This window comes from Trichomycterus rosablanca, chromosome 16 (genome assembly GCF_030014385.1).
Source record: "Trichomycterus rosablanca isolate fTriRos1 chromosome 16, fTriRos1.hap1, whole genome shotgun sequence".
NCBI lineage: Eukaryota > Metazoa > Chordata > Actinopteri > Siluriformes > Trichomycteridae > Trichomycterus > Trichomycterus rosablanca.
The window spans coordinates 2,259,059-2,275,631 of NC_086003.1; the positions used below are offsets into that span (position 1 = coordinate 2,259,059).

General features: G+C 46.3%; 1 protein-coding gene across 1 annotated transcript in view; it reads right to left on the minus strand.

Annotated features, from left to right (window-relative positions):
• Positions 1 to 2,139: 2,139 nt before the first annotated feature.
• The window catches only part of dym (dymeclin), a 73,407-nt gene continuing 58,973 nt past the window's right edge, over positions 2,140 to 16,573 (minus strand). Inside the window, exons 15-17 of the mRNA XM_063011032.1 lie at positions 10,900 to 11,082; positions 9,553 to 9,666; positions 2,140 to 3,274 (exon numbers count right to left, since the gene is read on the minus strand). Coding sequence (XP_062867102.1) covers positions 3,125 to 3,274; positions 9,553 to 9,666; positions 10,900 to 11,082 — 447 coding nt within the window. The 3' untranslated portion in view covers positions 2,140 to 3,124. The remainder of the gene's footprint in view (positions 3,275 to 9,552; positions 9,667 to 10,899; positions 11,083 to 16,573) is intronic.

A 16,573-nucleotide genomic window follows, 5' to 3' on the forward strand; every position in this document is an offset into this window, starting at 1 on the left:
TTCGAACGACCCCCCACCAAAACACGGAATGCCAGACTGCACCCCGGTGTGTACCTCTCACCGAAAAGGAGGATCTGTGATGATCGAACTGCGTTACGACAGACGACAGGCCAATGAACTCCAGACCTGGACTTAACAATCGTCTTATAATGGAACACGCCTCGCAAAAATCAACATCATCCACACGGACTGGCAGTTTGAAAGTGAGAGTCTGGTTTGTCACCCATGTACTGAAAATAGAACGCCGCGGTAAGAAAACAAACATGGTTTATTTAGAGAGAAAAAAAAGAATGTGTGAGTTTCCTTCTTGGATTTGGAATCGTGGAATCTGGAGGTGTTAAACGTCGAAGATTCGAGCTGTCTTAATATTTATGATACAGCTACACTGACTCAGATCGTGCAAATGGTAAAATAATGGTGTTTTCTTTACTGGGACTAACAGGTACTCTCCCAATTCACTGGGATTGACATAGAGGCAAAAGTATTTAGTTAATAGGACGGTTTAACCCTATGACAGCTTATAGGCCATTTTCGTGCCAGGATTGGGTTTGATGGGTACCATTATCGGGTGTTGTTAGGGATACATGTTTTTAGTTCTGATGGTTTGGGCAGGAAGATGCATTGACTACGAGGAGCGCCGATGTTGGGCCCTTTAACCTGTACTGGATGCCAGTGGGCTAGCGTGATTTAGAAACAGATGCAGATAAAATAAAAGACGAAGCGCATCACAAGTGTGAGACGTCTAACTGTTATAAAGGAAGTGTGCACGCTGTGTGTGAAGTGTGTGTGAAGTAAATTAGTTCCAAGCCCGTAATAAAACACACACAGGAAATGTTCAGGTTTACAATCTGGACTTTTGTGTTTATTAGTTTCAGTTCAACAGGAGCAAAACACAACGAGGATTCGTGATATCTGACATACATCATTTATTATTATTATTATTATTTAATATGTTATTATTTATCCACTTGGTTACCTGAGTGCGAAGAGAAATTCTGCAGCTTCAGCTCCAATAAAACAAACATTTAAATAAACCTTTTAACCAAAAGCAGGTTTCTGATTACAGCTTTAGTGCATGTAAACTGTGCTTAGTTGTGCATTAGGCCTCGTCCATGTTAACATGGAAACGTTTGGGTGCTGCACAGCTCCAGGGTTCAAATCATGTCGACTCAAAGCTCTCAAAACTGCTTTTATGTAGAATGTAGAAATAAAAATATACTACCTGTGAGTGAGGGGGTTGAATATTTCTGTTGAAACTCCATAACATTAAAACCACCTCCTTGTTTCTACACTCACTGTCCATTTTATCAGCCCTACTTACCATATAGGAGCACTTTGTAGTTCTACAATTACTGACTGTAGTCCATCTGTTTCTCTACATGCTTTGTTAGCCCCCTTGGATCAGACACAGCAGCGCTGCTGGAGTTTTTAAACACCTCAATGTCCCTGCTGGACTGAGAATAGTCTACCAACCTAAAACATCCAGCCAACAGCGCCCCGTGGGCAGCGTCCTGTGCCCACTGAGGAAGGTCTAGAAGATGACCGACTCAAACAGCAGCAATAGATGAGCGATCGTCTCTGACTTTACATCTACAAGGTGGACCGACTAGGTAGGAGTGTCTAATAGAGTGGACAGTGAGTGGACTCCAGCGGCGCTGCTGTGTCTGATCCACTCATACCAGCACAACACACACTAACACACCACCACCATGTCAGTGTCACCGCAGTGCTAAGAATCATCCACCACCTCAATAATACCTGCTCTGTGGTGGTCCTGACCATTGAAGAACAGCATGGAAGGGGGTAACAAAGCATGCAGAGAAACAGATGGACTACAGTCAGTAATTGTAGAACTACAAAGTGCTTCTATATGGTAAGTGGAGCTGATAAAATGGACAGTGAGTGTAGAAACAAGGAGGTGGTTTTAATGTTATGGCTGATCAGTGTATGTTAAAAAAAACAGAATTTAATGTTAAGAAAACCACATTTGATTCTGGATGGAAGACAAAAATGATGCATTTTCTAAATGTACCCATATTAAGAGTGAACTTAGACCTAAGATCAACCGGCTAGACTTTTATGTCCGTATGTTGTGAAATCTGATGTTATTGACATTAGATTTACAAAATTATACACACGTCATGTACAACCTTTATAAATCAGGACAAAAATTAAGCACAGGAATTATTGTCAAACGTAATCGAATGGTGGAACGATAATGTGAATTACCAAACACACCCACCCCTAAAAAACAACCCAAAAACACCTACAATTAAATAACTAACATTTTTCTCTTAGTAAATAAAGGAAATGAAACAATTGTGCCATGCTGCGTATGTATTTATACATTTCTACATGAATAAACATGCCAGAATCGATTTACCTACAGAATCATTATTTAATAGTACACTCGTTATAGTAAAGTATCTAAAATATGCTATTTTTATCTTAAAGAAACGATTGCACATAAGCACTGCTGTTTAAAAAAATCACTATGCTAGTATACGGAACAGAACACAGAAACGTCCCAATAAATAAATGAACCAGTAGACGCTAAATAACGGGGCTGATCATGTGAGGCGCGCTCGTACGGTTCGATTTGTATTTAGGAAAAACGATCAGACGATCAGCTTTTGGTTTGAGCTTCTTCAGAAATGAAAACAAACGTAATATTTGAACGTAAATACGATCCAGAACTCAGGACCGGTTGCTTTAACACTCCGTCTCTTCCAGCCTGTTACACAGAACCTTAAAAAAACGAACAAAATGAATCACATTCTAATCAGGACGAGCGTGTAAAGCGACAGTAACCCAGCCATGAGCAGCTCCGTACACCAGCATTCCCAGAATTCAGTGCAGCTGCGCCAGTCTGACTCCAGTAACCAAAAAAAAAAAAAGAAGACGCGGTGATTTGATTGACATGCCCTTTGTGCCTCACCTGAGATGAGGCGGGTGTGAGAGATAAAGGAAGCCCGAGAGTCTGATAATGAGGAAGCGCCGCCCGTCAGTCTGAAGAGGCACGCCCGATTCCGAACCTTCACATGTTCCGAAACTATCTGGACGTCTTGACCGGATCGCGTCCGCGGCCGGACACGCCCGGCGGCCGTCGTCTGTCCCGCCTCTCTCAGGCCGAGTCCATGCTGAAGAGCTCGACCCCCTGTGAGTTCCAGTGCAGACCCACGCCGGAGTTAAAGACCAGCGACCAGGCGTACGGGATGAAGAAATCTTCAGGCTGGTCCTCCTCCACGTACTTAAATTTGAGTTCTGGAAACTTCTGCGAGAGAGAGAGAGAGAGAGAGAGAGAGAGAGAGAGACACCTCAGAAAATGTACACTGTGTGGCCAAAAGTATGTGGACACCTGATCATGAGCTTATGGACATTCCAAAAACAATTAAAAAACAAATGGTATTAAAAAAGAGCGACCCTCTATGTGATCTATTCAGCTACAACAACAGACACTTTTTTGAGAAGGCTGCTCACTCGACTTTGAAGTATGTCTGTGGGAATTTGTGCCCATTCAGTCAAACCAGCACAAGATTTTAGCAGACACTTTTATCCAAAGTGACTTACAGTACTTAGACCGTATACTGTCTACGCAATTAAGGGTAAGGGCCTTGCTCAAGGGCCCAACAGTGGCAACTTGGAAGAAATGTGGCTTCAACCTGGCAACCTTCTGATTACTGGACCAGTACCTTAACCAATAGGATCGGCTGCCTATTTATAGATCTTGCTTTGCACACAGGGGCAGTCATGCTGGAACAGGAAAGGACCTTCCCTAAACTGTTGCTACAAAGTTGGATGCATATCATTTCCCTTATATAACTGATTTTCTCCACCTGTTTGCAGTTGTTGTGGCTGAAACAGATGAATCCAAAAATTAAAAGGGGTGTCCCAATACTTTTGGAGCCCTGTGCTAATCAGTCATTTACATTTTCGACATTCAGCGGATGCTTTTAAGGGTTAAGGGCCTTGCTCAGGGGCCCAACAGTGACAAACTGGCAGTGGTGAGGCTTCTGATTACTAGTCCAGTACCTTAACCGCTAGGCTACAACTGCCCTTATCAACCACTTTCTACTTCCAGTTGATGTCCACATAATTTTGGCCATGCAGTGTTTCTGTTTTCATAAGAGAGAGCAGTGCGGTTGAGTCGAAATCAAACTACGTATTAATACACACAAGCAAAATTTCCCCAAACAGGCGCTACTCATTCAGTCTCATTCAGTGGCGTCAGACAGAAGGTCAGCGGCATCTATGTCAGCGCCGGACTCGACCGGCGGCGATGCCAGGTGGGTGCCAGCCAGCGCGCCAGCAGGTAGGCGACCCAGCTCCATCAATAATGCACCGCCGGCCGATCAGATTGCCCTCGGAACGCCGCGTTTCAGACTCGGCCCGCCCGGACTCGCTTTCATCCGTCCACGCGGAGACAGATGCCATCAGCCGGAGCTTTCCGCGCCGCCTCCGGTCTCCATTCACTGCCCCGAGGATAAACGCTCTCGTCTTACACGCCACAGACACGGACGTCTGTCAGACCCGGGTCAGGAGGTTAACCGCTACAAAAGATGTTTCAGGGTCACACTTCAGCTTTAAAAGCGTCGGACGTTTAGGAGACCTGACATTTGGGAGTGACTCAGTAGTTATTTTGTGTACTTTTTGGTCATTACACGGTCCACTTTGCTCTAGTTGATAGTTTTCCAAAGCAAACGTGCTTCATTTAACTAGTGAAGTCATGGACTTAAGGTGGCACACTAGTGCCAACTCTTCCCTGGGTGGAACAATGCACAAGTGCCCGACCATCCACAAGATCTAGGAGAAAAACAGCTTTTCTTGAACCAGTCGTCCCTCTTTTATTGTTCCGATGCCCAGTTCCGGGTTCATTCAGTAGTGGACAGGGGTTAGAGATCTATTTATTTGTTTACTGGATTTTAACGTCATGTTTTACACACATTGGTTCCATTCATGACAGGACAGATAGTTACTGGTTACACACAGACACGGGGAGAACATGCAAACTCCACAGAGAAAGGACCTGGACTGCCCCACCTGCAGATCAAACCCAGGACCTTCTTGATGTGAGGCGACAGCAAGTTGCTAGTTGTTGGTTTAAGCCCCACCACTGTCAGGTTGCCACCGTTGGGCCCTTGAGCAAATATTCCTTTCTGTGTGGAATTTGCATGTTCTCCCTGTGTCCCTAGTTCTATCGGGGCTTGGGACCGGCACTAAGACTGCACTGACAATAACTAGTGTTTCAGCCACGCCCACTCGAACGTTTGCCTTTCATGTCCATGAAGATGTAGACCGGTCAATAGCACTGCTGAGATTCGAACCCTGGATCGCAGTGGTAGTGAGTGGACTAGTGCGCTTCACTGCTGCGCCACCCAAGCGCCACCCAATGGTGTATGAAGTTCTAGAATGTGATTTAACTTTGTGCATTTTCGTTTTATGCCAACGTTGGACCCTTGAGCAAATTTTCCTTTCTGTGTGGAATTTGCATGTTCTCCCTGTGTCACTATTTCTATCCGGGCTTGGGACCGGCACTGAGAGCACACCGACAAGTGCACCTCCCGATAGCTGGTCTGTTTCAGCCACGCCCACTGGAACGTTTGCCTATCATGTCCGTGAAGACGCCCAACTGGTCGATAGCACCTCTGAGATTCGAACCCCTGGATCGCAGTGGTAGTGAGTGGACTAGCGCGCTTCACTGCTGCGCCACCCTTGTATAAAGTTCTATAATGTGATCTTTGAGCATGTCTGCTAATTTCCTTTTCGTTTTATGCCACTGTTGGACCCTTGAGCAAATTTTCCCCTCTGTGTGGAATGTGCATACACGATCCATACACGGTTTGCCGATCGTGTCTGTGAAGACGCCCTACCGGTCGACAGCACCACAGAGATAGTGGTAGTGAGTGGACTAGTGCCCCTCTAATGCAACAGTGTATGAAGTTCTATAATGTGATTCAACTTTCATTTCTGTTTCATGCCCCCGTTGGACCCTTGAGCACATTTCTCAACCCTCGATTGCTTGAATGTAGACGTAACCGAACACAATTCACAGCTTTGGATGAACGTCATAAATGTAAATGTGTGTGTGTAAGTGTGTGTGTGTGTGTGTGTGTGTGTGTGTGTGTGTACGCATTTTCTGACGCTGAGAGGAACAAAGTCAGCGAGTGGGAGATAAAAAACACTCCAGTTCAATCGCAAAACCAGAATATTTGACCTTTGAAAGTGTGAATACGATCTTTGTTCGCGCTTACGTCCACACGGTTCATAGTAGCGAGTTTGGATCTGTAGGAGACCAGAACGGAGTGTGTGTGTGTGTGTGGGCGCGGAGGTCAGCGGCAGGCCTGCGTGCGAGCTGGATGGCAGAAGTCACCCTGCTCTCTCTGAGGAGCCAGACAGTCTCTGTCTTATCAGTACAGAACACACACACACACACACACACACACACGTACGTACACACACTGCTGGCCAAACAAATTCCACTGGCTGTGTCACTCTAGCCACCACACAGTGCCATCACTGTTCCCAACCAGACAGACAGACAGACAGACAGACGATGAGCGAGAGAATGGCGGTCCACTCGGCTGACCTGCAATGTCTCCGTGTGTGTATATGCGACTGTTCCTGTGTGTGTGTGTGTGTGAGACAATAGGAGCAGACTGTACCAGGGCAGCGGGGGAGAACTTCCCATTCGAGCGAACACTCCCCCGGGACCCCAATCCTCATCTGCAGCAGCCAATCTGTGCGTGTGTGTATGTGTGTGTGTGTGTGTGTGTGTGTGTGTAAATCTGCTGTCTGTCTAGACAAGCGTTTCTCAATTTCGGTCCCCGAGAGACAGCGCAGTCACACTCGCATACACAGCGTCTAGACAATCTTTCACACAGCCGTGTTTACGTCTGGCGCTGTTCTGATGCGCCGCTGATTCACGGCTTTATCTGTTAGGAAAGGAACTTGTTTTAATGTGGCCGTCGTGGTTCTTATTCATGCCACATGTGAGGTGAGGTGCTCACTATACTCTCGGTTTAGATCACAGATGAGCATTATGATCATACGGTCATGGCAGCCTGGTGGGTACAGCTTTGGGCTGTCAATTGAAAGGTTGAGAGTTCGAATCCCAGCTCTGTCATGCAGCCACGGTTGGGCCCTTGAGCAAGGCCCCTAACCCTCTCAGCTCCAGGGGCGCCGTACAATGGCTGACCCTGTATATATCACAAATAAAGGCGTTCTATTCTATTCTATTTTGTAATACAGATTGAGGACTGGAGTGGCACACTGGGTAACACTGGCACCTCACGTCAAGAAGGGCCTGGGTTCGATTCCCTTCTGTGTAGAATTTGCATGTTCTCCATGTGTCCCTATTTCTATCCGGGCTTGGGACGGGCACAGAGAGCGCACTCACAAGTGCACCTCCAAACGGCTAGTCTGTTTCAGCCACGCCCACTCGAATATATCATATAGCCGATCATGTCTGTGAGGACGCCCTACCGGTCAATAGCACAGCTGAGATTCGAACCCTGGATCACAGTAGTAATGAGTGGACTAGTGTGCTTTAGAGCTGCACAACACATGCATGAAGTATAATGTGAGTTAACTTTATCCTGGTCAGGGTCACGGTGGGTCCGGTTTCCCTGGAATGACTAAACCCCCAGACAGGACACCAATCCATCGCACCGCTGGTGCTTTAGTGCTGCACCACACGTATATAAAGTTCTATAATGTGATTTAACTTTATCCTGGTCAGGGTCGCGGTGGGTCCGGTCTCCCTGGAATCACTAGGCCTCCTGCACTAAGATTCGAACCATGGATTCCAGAGTTGATAGCACTGTTTATCGCCATGCCAACCGAGTGACTCCTAATTTCCTCGGAGGGATTCTGATTGGCTGCTGCTGGTGATTTGGGAATCGAACCCAGGACCTTCTTGCTGTGTGGTGACAGTGCTCACGATGGAACAGTGTACACCTCTCTTGACGAGTGCGCCGTAGAAAGTTGCCACCGTTGGGTCTGTGAGCAGATTTTCCTTTCTGTATGGAATTTGCATGTTCTCCTTGTGTCCTTGTATCACCGTGCCAACCGAGTGACTCCTAATATCCTCTGAGTGATTCTAATTGGCTGCTGCTGGTGACTTCTGTGCTAAGACGTGGAACAGTTGTCTCCTGTCAGTCTATGCAAGAATAGGAGACTGTCCACAGTCAGCTGAGCTTATTAGTGAACGTATTTCATGATCAGTGATTTTCTTCAACGTATTTATAGGAAAAACAAACAAATAAATAAAACAATAAATAAATAAATAAATAAATAAATAAAAGAACGAGGGGGAACAGGAGGAGACAGAAAGCTTTCGGACGACTGAGCAACAGCACGACTGACCCAGATTCTCCAGCACCGCCGGCCATGACGCAAACGCGCTCGTTAATTAGACTCAGTCGGACAACGTGGTCGCAAATGACAGTCATGACCACACACACACACACACACCTCTTTTTAATCACGCGGCTCTGGCGTGGACGGCTTGCGTGTTCTGAGAGAGGAAAGAACGTTCAGACCAGAAAAATAACGATGGTCCAGCGTGTTGGGATGAGAAGACGAACACACACATGGAACACAGGAGGAATGAAAAATGCGACGGGACATGCAATTATGAGAGTGCAGTGATGGATGAGCAGGACACGCTACACACTCGCTCACTGATTTATTGCAGCAGGGGCTTGTGGGTAGGGAGTGGTAACGACATACATGCCGGAGATTTATTTGTATCCCGGGTCCTGCGTTTCCATGACGCTGTCCGTGTGTTGTAAAGTCCGTCCTTGAGAATTCACTGCGTGCGTGTGTGTGAGTGTGTGTGTGCGTGTGTGTGTGTGTGAGTGTGAGTGTGTGTGCTGTTATAGTTTTGATTTCTTACATTCATTTGAGTTTCATCCACTGATGTATTTTAACAAACGGCTTCATTCTGGTTCAGAGCTGGAGGGTCAAAACTGTAACCTGTACGGGGCGTCAATTTACTTCAGGGTAACACACACACACACACACGCACACACACACGCACGCACGCACGCACATTCACCCTGACATACACACCCTCATGCATTCACACATGCATTCATACATTCATACACACACACATTTACTCATATACATTCTCTCTCTCTCTCTCTCTCTCTCTCTCTCACACACACTCACACATTCACTCACGCTGTATATCTGTCTGTTCTTGTTGAGGACTGGTCAGATTTAAGTAAACACTTCTGCTGACCTGTTATTTTTTTGTGTACTGAAGGCAGTGAGTGAAAGAACTGAATGTGAACGGACTTTAAAACACCAGCTCCATAAATAATGATTTTGTTATTTATTTAAAGGTATTTTAAATGGTTTCTATATGAGGACAATTAGAGTTCAGGTCAGCGGACGGGTGCAGCCGGACCGGCCTACAGATCCTGCTGCGTGTTTCACAGACACGTTTGAGCATGTGCAGGAGTGTGTGGTCTGCGTAAACATACGCGAGTGTGTTGGGATAAACGTGTGCGTGTGTGTGTGTGTGTGTGTGTGTGTGTGTTGTACCTTGAGGCGATCTTTAGGCAGTAACACGGCTCCTTTCTTAATGACCTCTTGAACTCTTTCAACCGAGAGGTCCGACCCTTCCTGTTCCAGACGCTGACTGAAGAAACCGATCACCTACGGAAATAAAACACAAGCAAAACAAACGTGAGAGGGTCAAAAGTATACATACACCCTGTTAATAGTTTCTATAAATGTTCTTCGTCTGTGACTATGATGAGCCAAAACATTAGGACCACCCGTCTACTTCGCTGAGACATGGATTCCACAAAACGTCGTTGGAGTTCTGTGGTACCTGATACCAGGACATTACCAGCAGGTCCCTGTGCATTCACAGGTAAACGATACACACACACACACACACAGAGGTAAAAACTAATTGCTTTCTGGGGTTATATAAAAACCCCTGCTGATCCAATTTTAGATTCTTTTGATTGTGAGTCTGTTGTAATTTGTCACCCCATGACAGGAAGTAGTTTCTGCACAGGTAGTGATTTATACGGTCTTACAGGATGAAATATTTGGCATATTTTTAAAATGACATTTTAATTTACATTCACGGCATTTAGCAGACGCTTCTATACGAAGCCACTAAGGGCGCACTCACATGAGAAGCGGTACAACCGCTTTTGCACCGATTTGTGCCGTTGTTTGACACTTTTGCTGCATTGGACTCGTGATTTTTGAGCTTCACCTGATTGAACTTTGACCAAGTTTGCCGCTGACCTTCTCAAAGCTCCTCCAATGAGACGAACTGTTTGATATGACGTGGTAAAAGCGACTCAATGTTTAACGTGACTCATTGTACTAAAACGATGAGTGAGGAATGTGATCAGTGGAGGAACTTATGAGCAGTAATAATGAAGAAAAGTTTAGTGCTCCTGCCTCCTTCTTTTATTACATTAAACCACGTTAAGCTTTATTTTGAACCAGAAGCGTTTTAGACTCTGGGAGAAGCTGATTCTGATTCTCACCATTTCTCAGAAGCTGGAGCTGTAACACAAGTTTAAAAGTGAAACAGGGAGGAAAATCCAGATAAACACAGATACACGTGGAGCTGTAACCCTGGATCTGACGCTTATTCCACACTAATGCTGATTCAGCTCAGATTCACACTTTGATGACGTTTTACCGCACCGCTCAAGCCAAGCGCTGAATAAAACGCTTCTCATGTGAACGCGCACTTAGAGTTAGGATGGAAAGCCATGCAAGTCCTTGCTCAGGGGTTCAAAAGTGGCAACTTGGCAGTAGTGGAGATTGACCTGGCAACCTTCTGATTACCAGTCCAGTCAGGACCACTCGGATCAAACCGTGCATACGTTAAACGCTCACAAAACCGCTGAGTCTCACCGTGTCCAGGTTCTGCATGACGTCCTGGAAAGACGGATGCGAGCGGAACTGCTCGAACAGCTCTCTCTTATAGAGCAGAGCGTACACCAGGTTGGGGTTATGATGGAGAGAGTTACACAGACAGGAGTTGATGATCTCCAGGAGCATTCGGATCACTTCCTCGATCACGCTCAGGTCCTGCGCCTGCGGGAGAAAAGATTACGATTAAAGAAAACGGCGAATCTGTTAGGAGAGCTCAGTGTGTTGTGTGGAATGAGGTACATAAAGAGCGAGAAACGCTGACTGACACTTTCCGACCCCTTCTGCTATAAAATATTTGACCTGCACCATAATTTCATCTCACATTATTCAACAAAGTACTCCAACACACATATTACATATTACCCTCGTAAAACGAGTTCCTGCTCCTTCACCTCGGCGGCTGCAGCACCTTCATCCGCAACGACTTCAACTAAACACCTTCAGTCGTTCAATATCAGTCTCAACGTCACTCCGGAGCGATTCTAGGCCACGTTTTTTTGTGCAGGACTCATTTCAATCAGACACACCGGTAGGACCTGGACTCTCTGCGTCAGGTTGAGCCACAGCGTCTCAACTGGATTCAAGGTCACCTGAAAACTCCGGAAACTCTTAATTCTATTCCGCACTTTGAAGCTATTCAGATGTGGACTCGCTTTGATATTTTGGGTCACTGTCCTGCCGCATAACCCAATTACACCTTCGGGGTGTGTTAGTTATGGGCTAAAATAAGGCTTAGCGAGGCTCCTGACATCATTTCGCGGAGACAGACTGGGGCAGCGGATTGTCCTGGATTGCGAGCATGAGGAGGAGCTGCAGTAGTTCCAGACGTCCTCACTTCTGCTGTGTTGGAGTATTTAACTGCAGAACTACAAACATCGCAACGACCAAATGTTACGGGTTTAATGAAAGCTCCGGAGACTTATCTGTTTGTTTATTGGTTTAACGCCACGTCAACACATTGGTTACATTCATGGCAGGATTGTTAAGTCTTTTTTTTATATGTATAAAAGATCTATTATAGTCTTTTCTGTTCAGCTTTTGTTCCGTTTGTCTTCATATGTGTCTCTGAGGAGTGAATATGCATCTCTTTTGAATGGAGTAAGGTCTGATGGACCAAGAGTGAAGGAGGCAGGACAGTGGATTATGTTAGATAGAGACACAATAAGCAGGATTACTGAGGTTGGACCAAGGGCAGAGGAGACAGGATAGAGGAACATTGAGCGGGTCATATGAGAAGAGTCTCAATAAAATCATACACCCCAGGTGGTTGGACGATGGAAATAACGAGCAGGTCTGAGATGAAGGATGGATGCGACCAGTGAAGAACATTGAGGTGAAGAAGATAAACAGTGTGTTCCAAACTGAGGGCGAGGTTCTCCAGAGAACACCACCAGCATCCTACCAAGGTCCTTAATTTTAGATATACTTGATGGCACAGTGAAGGTTCCTCCAAGGATAACAAGCAGACCAAGAATGAGGCTGTACAGCAGGATTGCAAGCAAGCCAGGAAAGCATGAAGAACAGACTTAATAAAAGAATAGTGATTAGTGTAATACTGTACACAAGTTGCCCTATTTACACCGATCAGCCATAACATTAAAACCACCTCCATGTTTCTACACTCACTGTCCATTTTATCAGCTCCACTTACCATATAGAAGCACGTTGTAGTTCTACAATTACTGACTGTAGTCCATCTCTTTCTCTGCATGCTTTGTTAACCCCCTGTCATGCTGTTCTTCAATGGTCAGGACCCCCACAGGACCACTACAGAGCAGGTACTATTTAGGTGGTGGATCATTCTCAGCACTGCAGTGACACTGACATGGTGCTGGTGTGTTAGTGTGTGTTGTGCTGGTATGAGTGGATCAGATTTTTAAACACCTCACTGTCACTGCTGGACTAAGAATAGTCCACCAACCTAAAACATCCAGCCAACAGCGCCCCGTGGGCAGCGTCCTGTGACCACTGATGAAGGTCTAGAAGACGACCGACTCAAACAGCAGCAATAGATGAGCGATCGTCTCTGACTTTACATCTACAAGGTGGACCGACTAGGTAGGAGTGTCTAACAGAGTGGACAGTGAGTGGACACGGTATTTAAAAACTTTAAAAACTCACTGCAGTGCTGAGAATGATCCACCACCTAAATAATACCTACTCTGTGGTGGTCCTGTGGGGGTCCTGACCATTGAAGAACAGGGTGAAAGCAGGTTTAAAATGTATGTAGAGAAACAGATGGACTACTGCAGTGCTATCAGCCAGTCATGTCCAAGGGGAGGGGATGGCCAAACAGCCTAGCCATTGGAAGGTGCCGGTCCCAAGTACAGATAACATAAGGAGGGTTGCGTCAGAAAGAGCATCCGGTGTTAAAACTGGGCCAAATCTGGTGTGCTGACCAGAATGATCCGCCGTGGCGGCCGGAAAAAAGCAGGAGAACGGAAGAGGGATGAGAGAAGCACTAAAATCAATACTGAACACACTCATCAAACGTGTTCCGTGATGGACACGACTATGCTTACACGGCAATACTGTATACTGTCTAAGCAATTGAGGGTTAAGGGCCTTGCTCAAGGGCCCAACAGTGACAACCTGGCAGTGGTGAGGCTTGTACCAATGACCTTTCGATTACTAGTCCTGCACCTTTAACACTACGATGTTGCCGGAGCCACAGACAGACGAGTCCTTCATGTATAAAACGTATTTGTGAATAATTATGCGTGTAAGCAGTGCATTACTATAGATAGCACACACACACACACACACACACACACACACACACACACACACACACACACACACACACACACACACCACATCAAGCACGGTTTCGTGTTTAAACAAACAGACCCGGCAGCTCAAAATCACAAACGCTGAAAGAACTAAAAGTAAAAGCGGCGTCTGTTTGCTGTCGGAGGACCGACTGTGGCTCCGTCCCGAGCGGCTCGTACACGGCGAGCGCCTGAGGGGGGAAAGTAACGCGAACAACCTCAAAACATCAAAGAGAGGATTTACCCGCGTGAGCCGAGAACAATAACACAAAGGGACCCGAGTCGTGTTTAGAAAGGCTCGCATGCAGACTGAGGATCTGAGGACCTGTGAGTGCCGGTGTAGGATCGGCGACCGCTCTTTAGATCCTAACAGACGGTAGAAATGAGCACAAGCCAATCACACATGGGCATGAGCTTAAACACTGTGTAAACACACGCTTACAGGGAACAGAATCTCAGTGGTGCTATCAGCCGGCTGGGCGTCCTACACACGATACCCTGCGATTGTGACCATGGTTCGATAAGAGACGTCACACTCCCACTGCACTCTCAAATTGGCAACTAATAAATGATTACAACCTGAATTATGACCTACATTATAACAAGTTATGCTATAAAGCAGCCCTGTATCAAACTGTTTTGATATAGGGCTCCTCCAGCTACTTCATCCACACATTAAGCATAATTTAATTTCTAGGGTTTTTGGTTGAAATAAGTCTGTGAAACCTGTTAGCGGTGTTGCTAACAGTGTGGAGAAGAATTTGGGATTTCATTCACTGTCCAAGACAATTCAAATGTACTCATATGGAATAAATGATAGACAGTCTGGTGGCATGACGTCCTAATTCCTCGTTAGTGGTCGTCAATCATTTGTTTGCCCCATTAAGAAGTACACAGAGCGCGCCCAGGTGATTCTGAACTCCTCGATTGGAAACTCGGTGTTGCCACCGGTCGGCTGGGCGCCATCCATGATTGGCAGCGTCTGCAGCAGATACAAATTGGCCACCGTATCTGCAGGGTGGGGGCCGGACTATGTGTGGGTGGGTCTTCATACTCTGTGTAAGGACCCTGATTGGCGGAAGAGACGCCTGTGCAGAATGCGCGGGCGAGAAGAGGAGGGCTGTACATGCTCTCCTCGGATGCAATCTGGTATCTCTCAGCAGCGGAGGACAAAATTGAGTCGCTAAAATGGGAGGAAAATGGGGAGAAAATGCATTAAAAAAAAGAAGAGCACAAAGCAGTGGCGTCTTTCCAAAGACAATGAGAAGAACCGGCCAACTTTCGCTGATAGGAAATGTGTTTGTACGGTTATTTCTAATCAAAGAACCCAGAAAAAGCTAAAGGAACCTCAAAGCAAGGAGGAAAACAATGACACCCTCCGAATGACTGAGTTTCAGCCACACCGGTTGCTTAAAGGAGTCTAAAATCGATCAGTAATGAATTATACGCTTCCAACTTTGTGGCAAAAGCCTTTACATGTACACAGCACAGAGCTGTTGGGATAAATCGGAACGTCGATGTCGAATGTGAGCTAAAGTGACTGTCATAGCCTTCCCGGATTGGGACGTCCAGCAAGCTTACATATGGTGTCCACATACTTTTGACCATAGAGTTCAACGGGAGTCTAATTTTACCATGTGCAGTTCCGAGCACCTGTTGTAGTGGTGTAAAGCACACTAGCACTGGACCCTTAAGCAGATGTGTTAGGCATGCTGCACAATATGGGGCTTCATTACAGAAAAACCTTCCACAGTGGAGTAAAAATCCAAGTAAATCTTGCTGTGTTTATATTTTTGACCCAAAACAAACCAAGAACGTGTTGAACTCAAGACCAGCTGATCTGACATGTGAGCAGAAAATAAGACTCACACTAAATTGTGAAATACAGGAAAACACAGAGTGCTCATTATTAGCGGTTCATGTTAGCGATGCGTCATGGGAAGTTGGGAAACGCCGGGTTCGAATCGATGGGACGATGATTAATCTGAAACGGACCGATTCCAACCACGGATGTGGTGAAGCTGAGGGCAGCAGGAATGCACCTTCAGCCTTCGGAGAGCTTCCCGGGGGCCCGATCTGATGTGAAATCGGCCCCGGTTCCGACCGCAGGCTGTGAGCACCGGTAACGCGCACACGGCCTCCGCCGGCCACGCTGGAGACGGGCTTAACAGGCCCGGCTCGCGCTAACGAGTTAAGCTGGCTGGGTGAGACCCCCGCTGCCCGTCTCCATGGCCGCCGCGTGAAAGGCGGCTGACGTGTTAGCGTGCCGGGAGAGCGTCGCCAGTCTTATTAATGTTCCCGCGGCTGCTGTTTTCTTAAAGTGCTAGTCGCTGGAAACAGGACTGCTAGGTCAGAGCGGAGCAGCGTGAGACGAGCCGGGTACGTGGGAACACGGTGAACCGGGGTGGCGGCAAACAGTGTGAAATCAGCAGAATATCAAACGGCTGTGTTTTTAAAACAGGCTGGACACATGGCCAAAAGTATATGGACAGCTCTTATCTAGTGGGCATAATTTTTACTGTTAACCACACCCACTCCGAACCGGTGCTAAAAATCAAGCCAACACCAAGCAGTTTTAGCCATTCCTGTTGCTTAAAGGAGTAAACAATCGATAATAATAAATGATAATAATAAATGATAATAATAAATGTGGCGAAAGCTTGGGAGCAGACTTTGTGGAGCCGTTGGGATGAATCAGAATGACGACGTCGAACGCCAGCTAAAGTGAAGGCTGTCATAGCCTTCCCGGATTAGGACGTCACATATGGTGTCCACATACTTTTGACCATAGTATAAAACATAAATTCGAGTTCGAGTGCAATGCCAAGTGCCAGTTGTAGGGGTATAAAGCACACTGGCACTGGACCCTAAAGCTGTGAGTA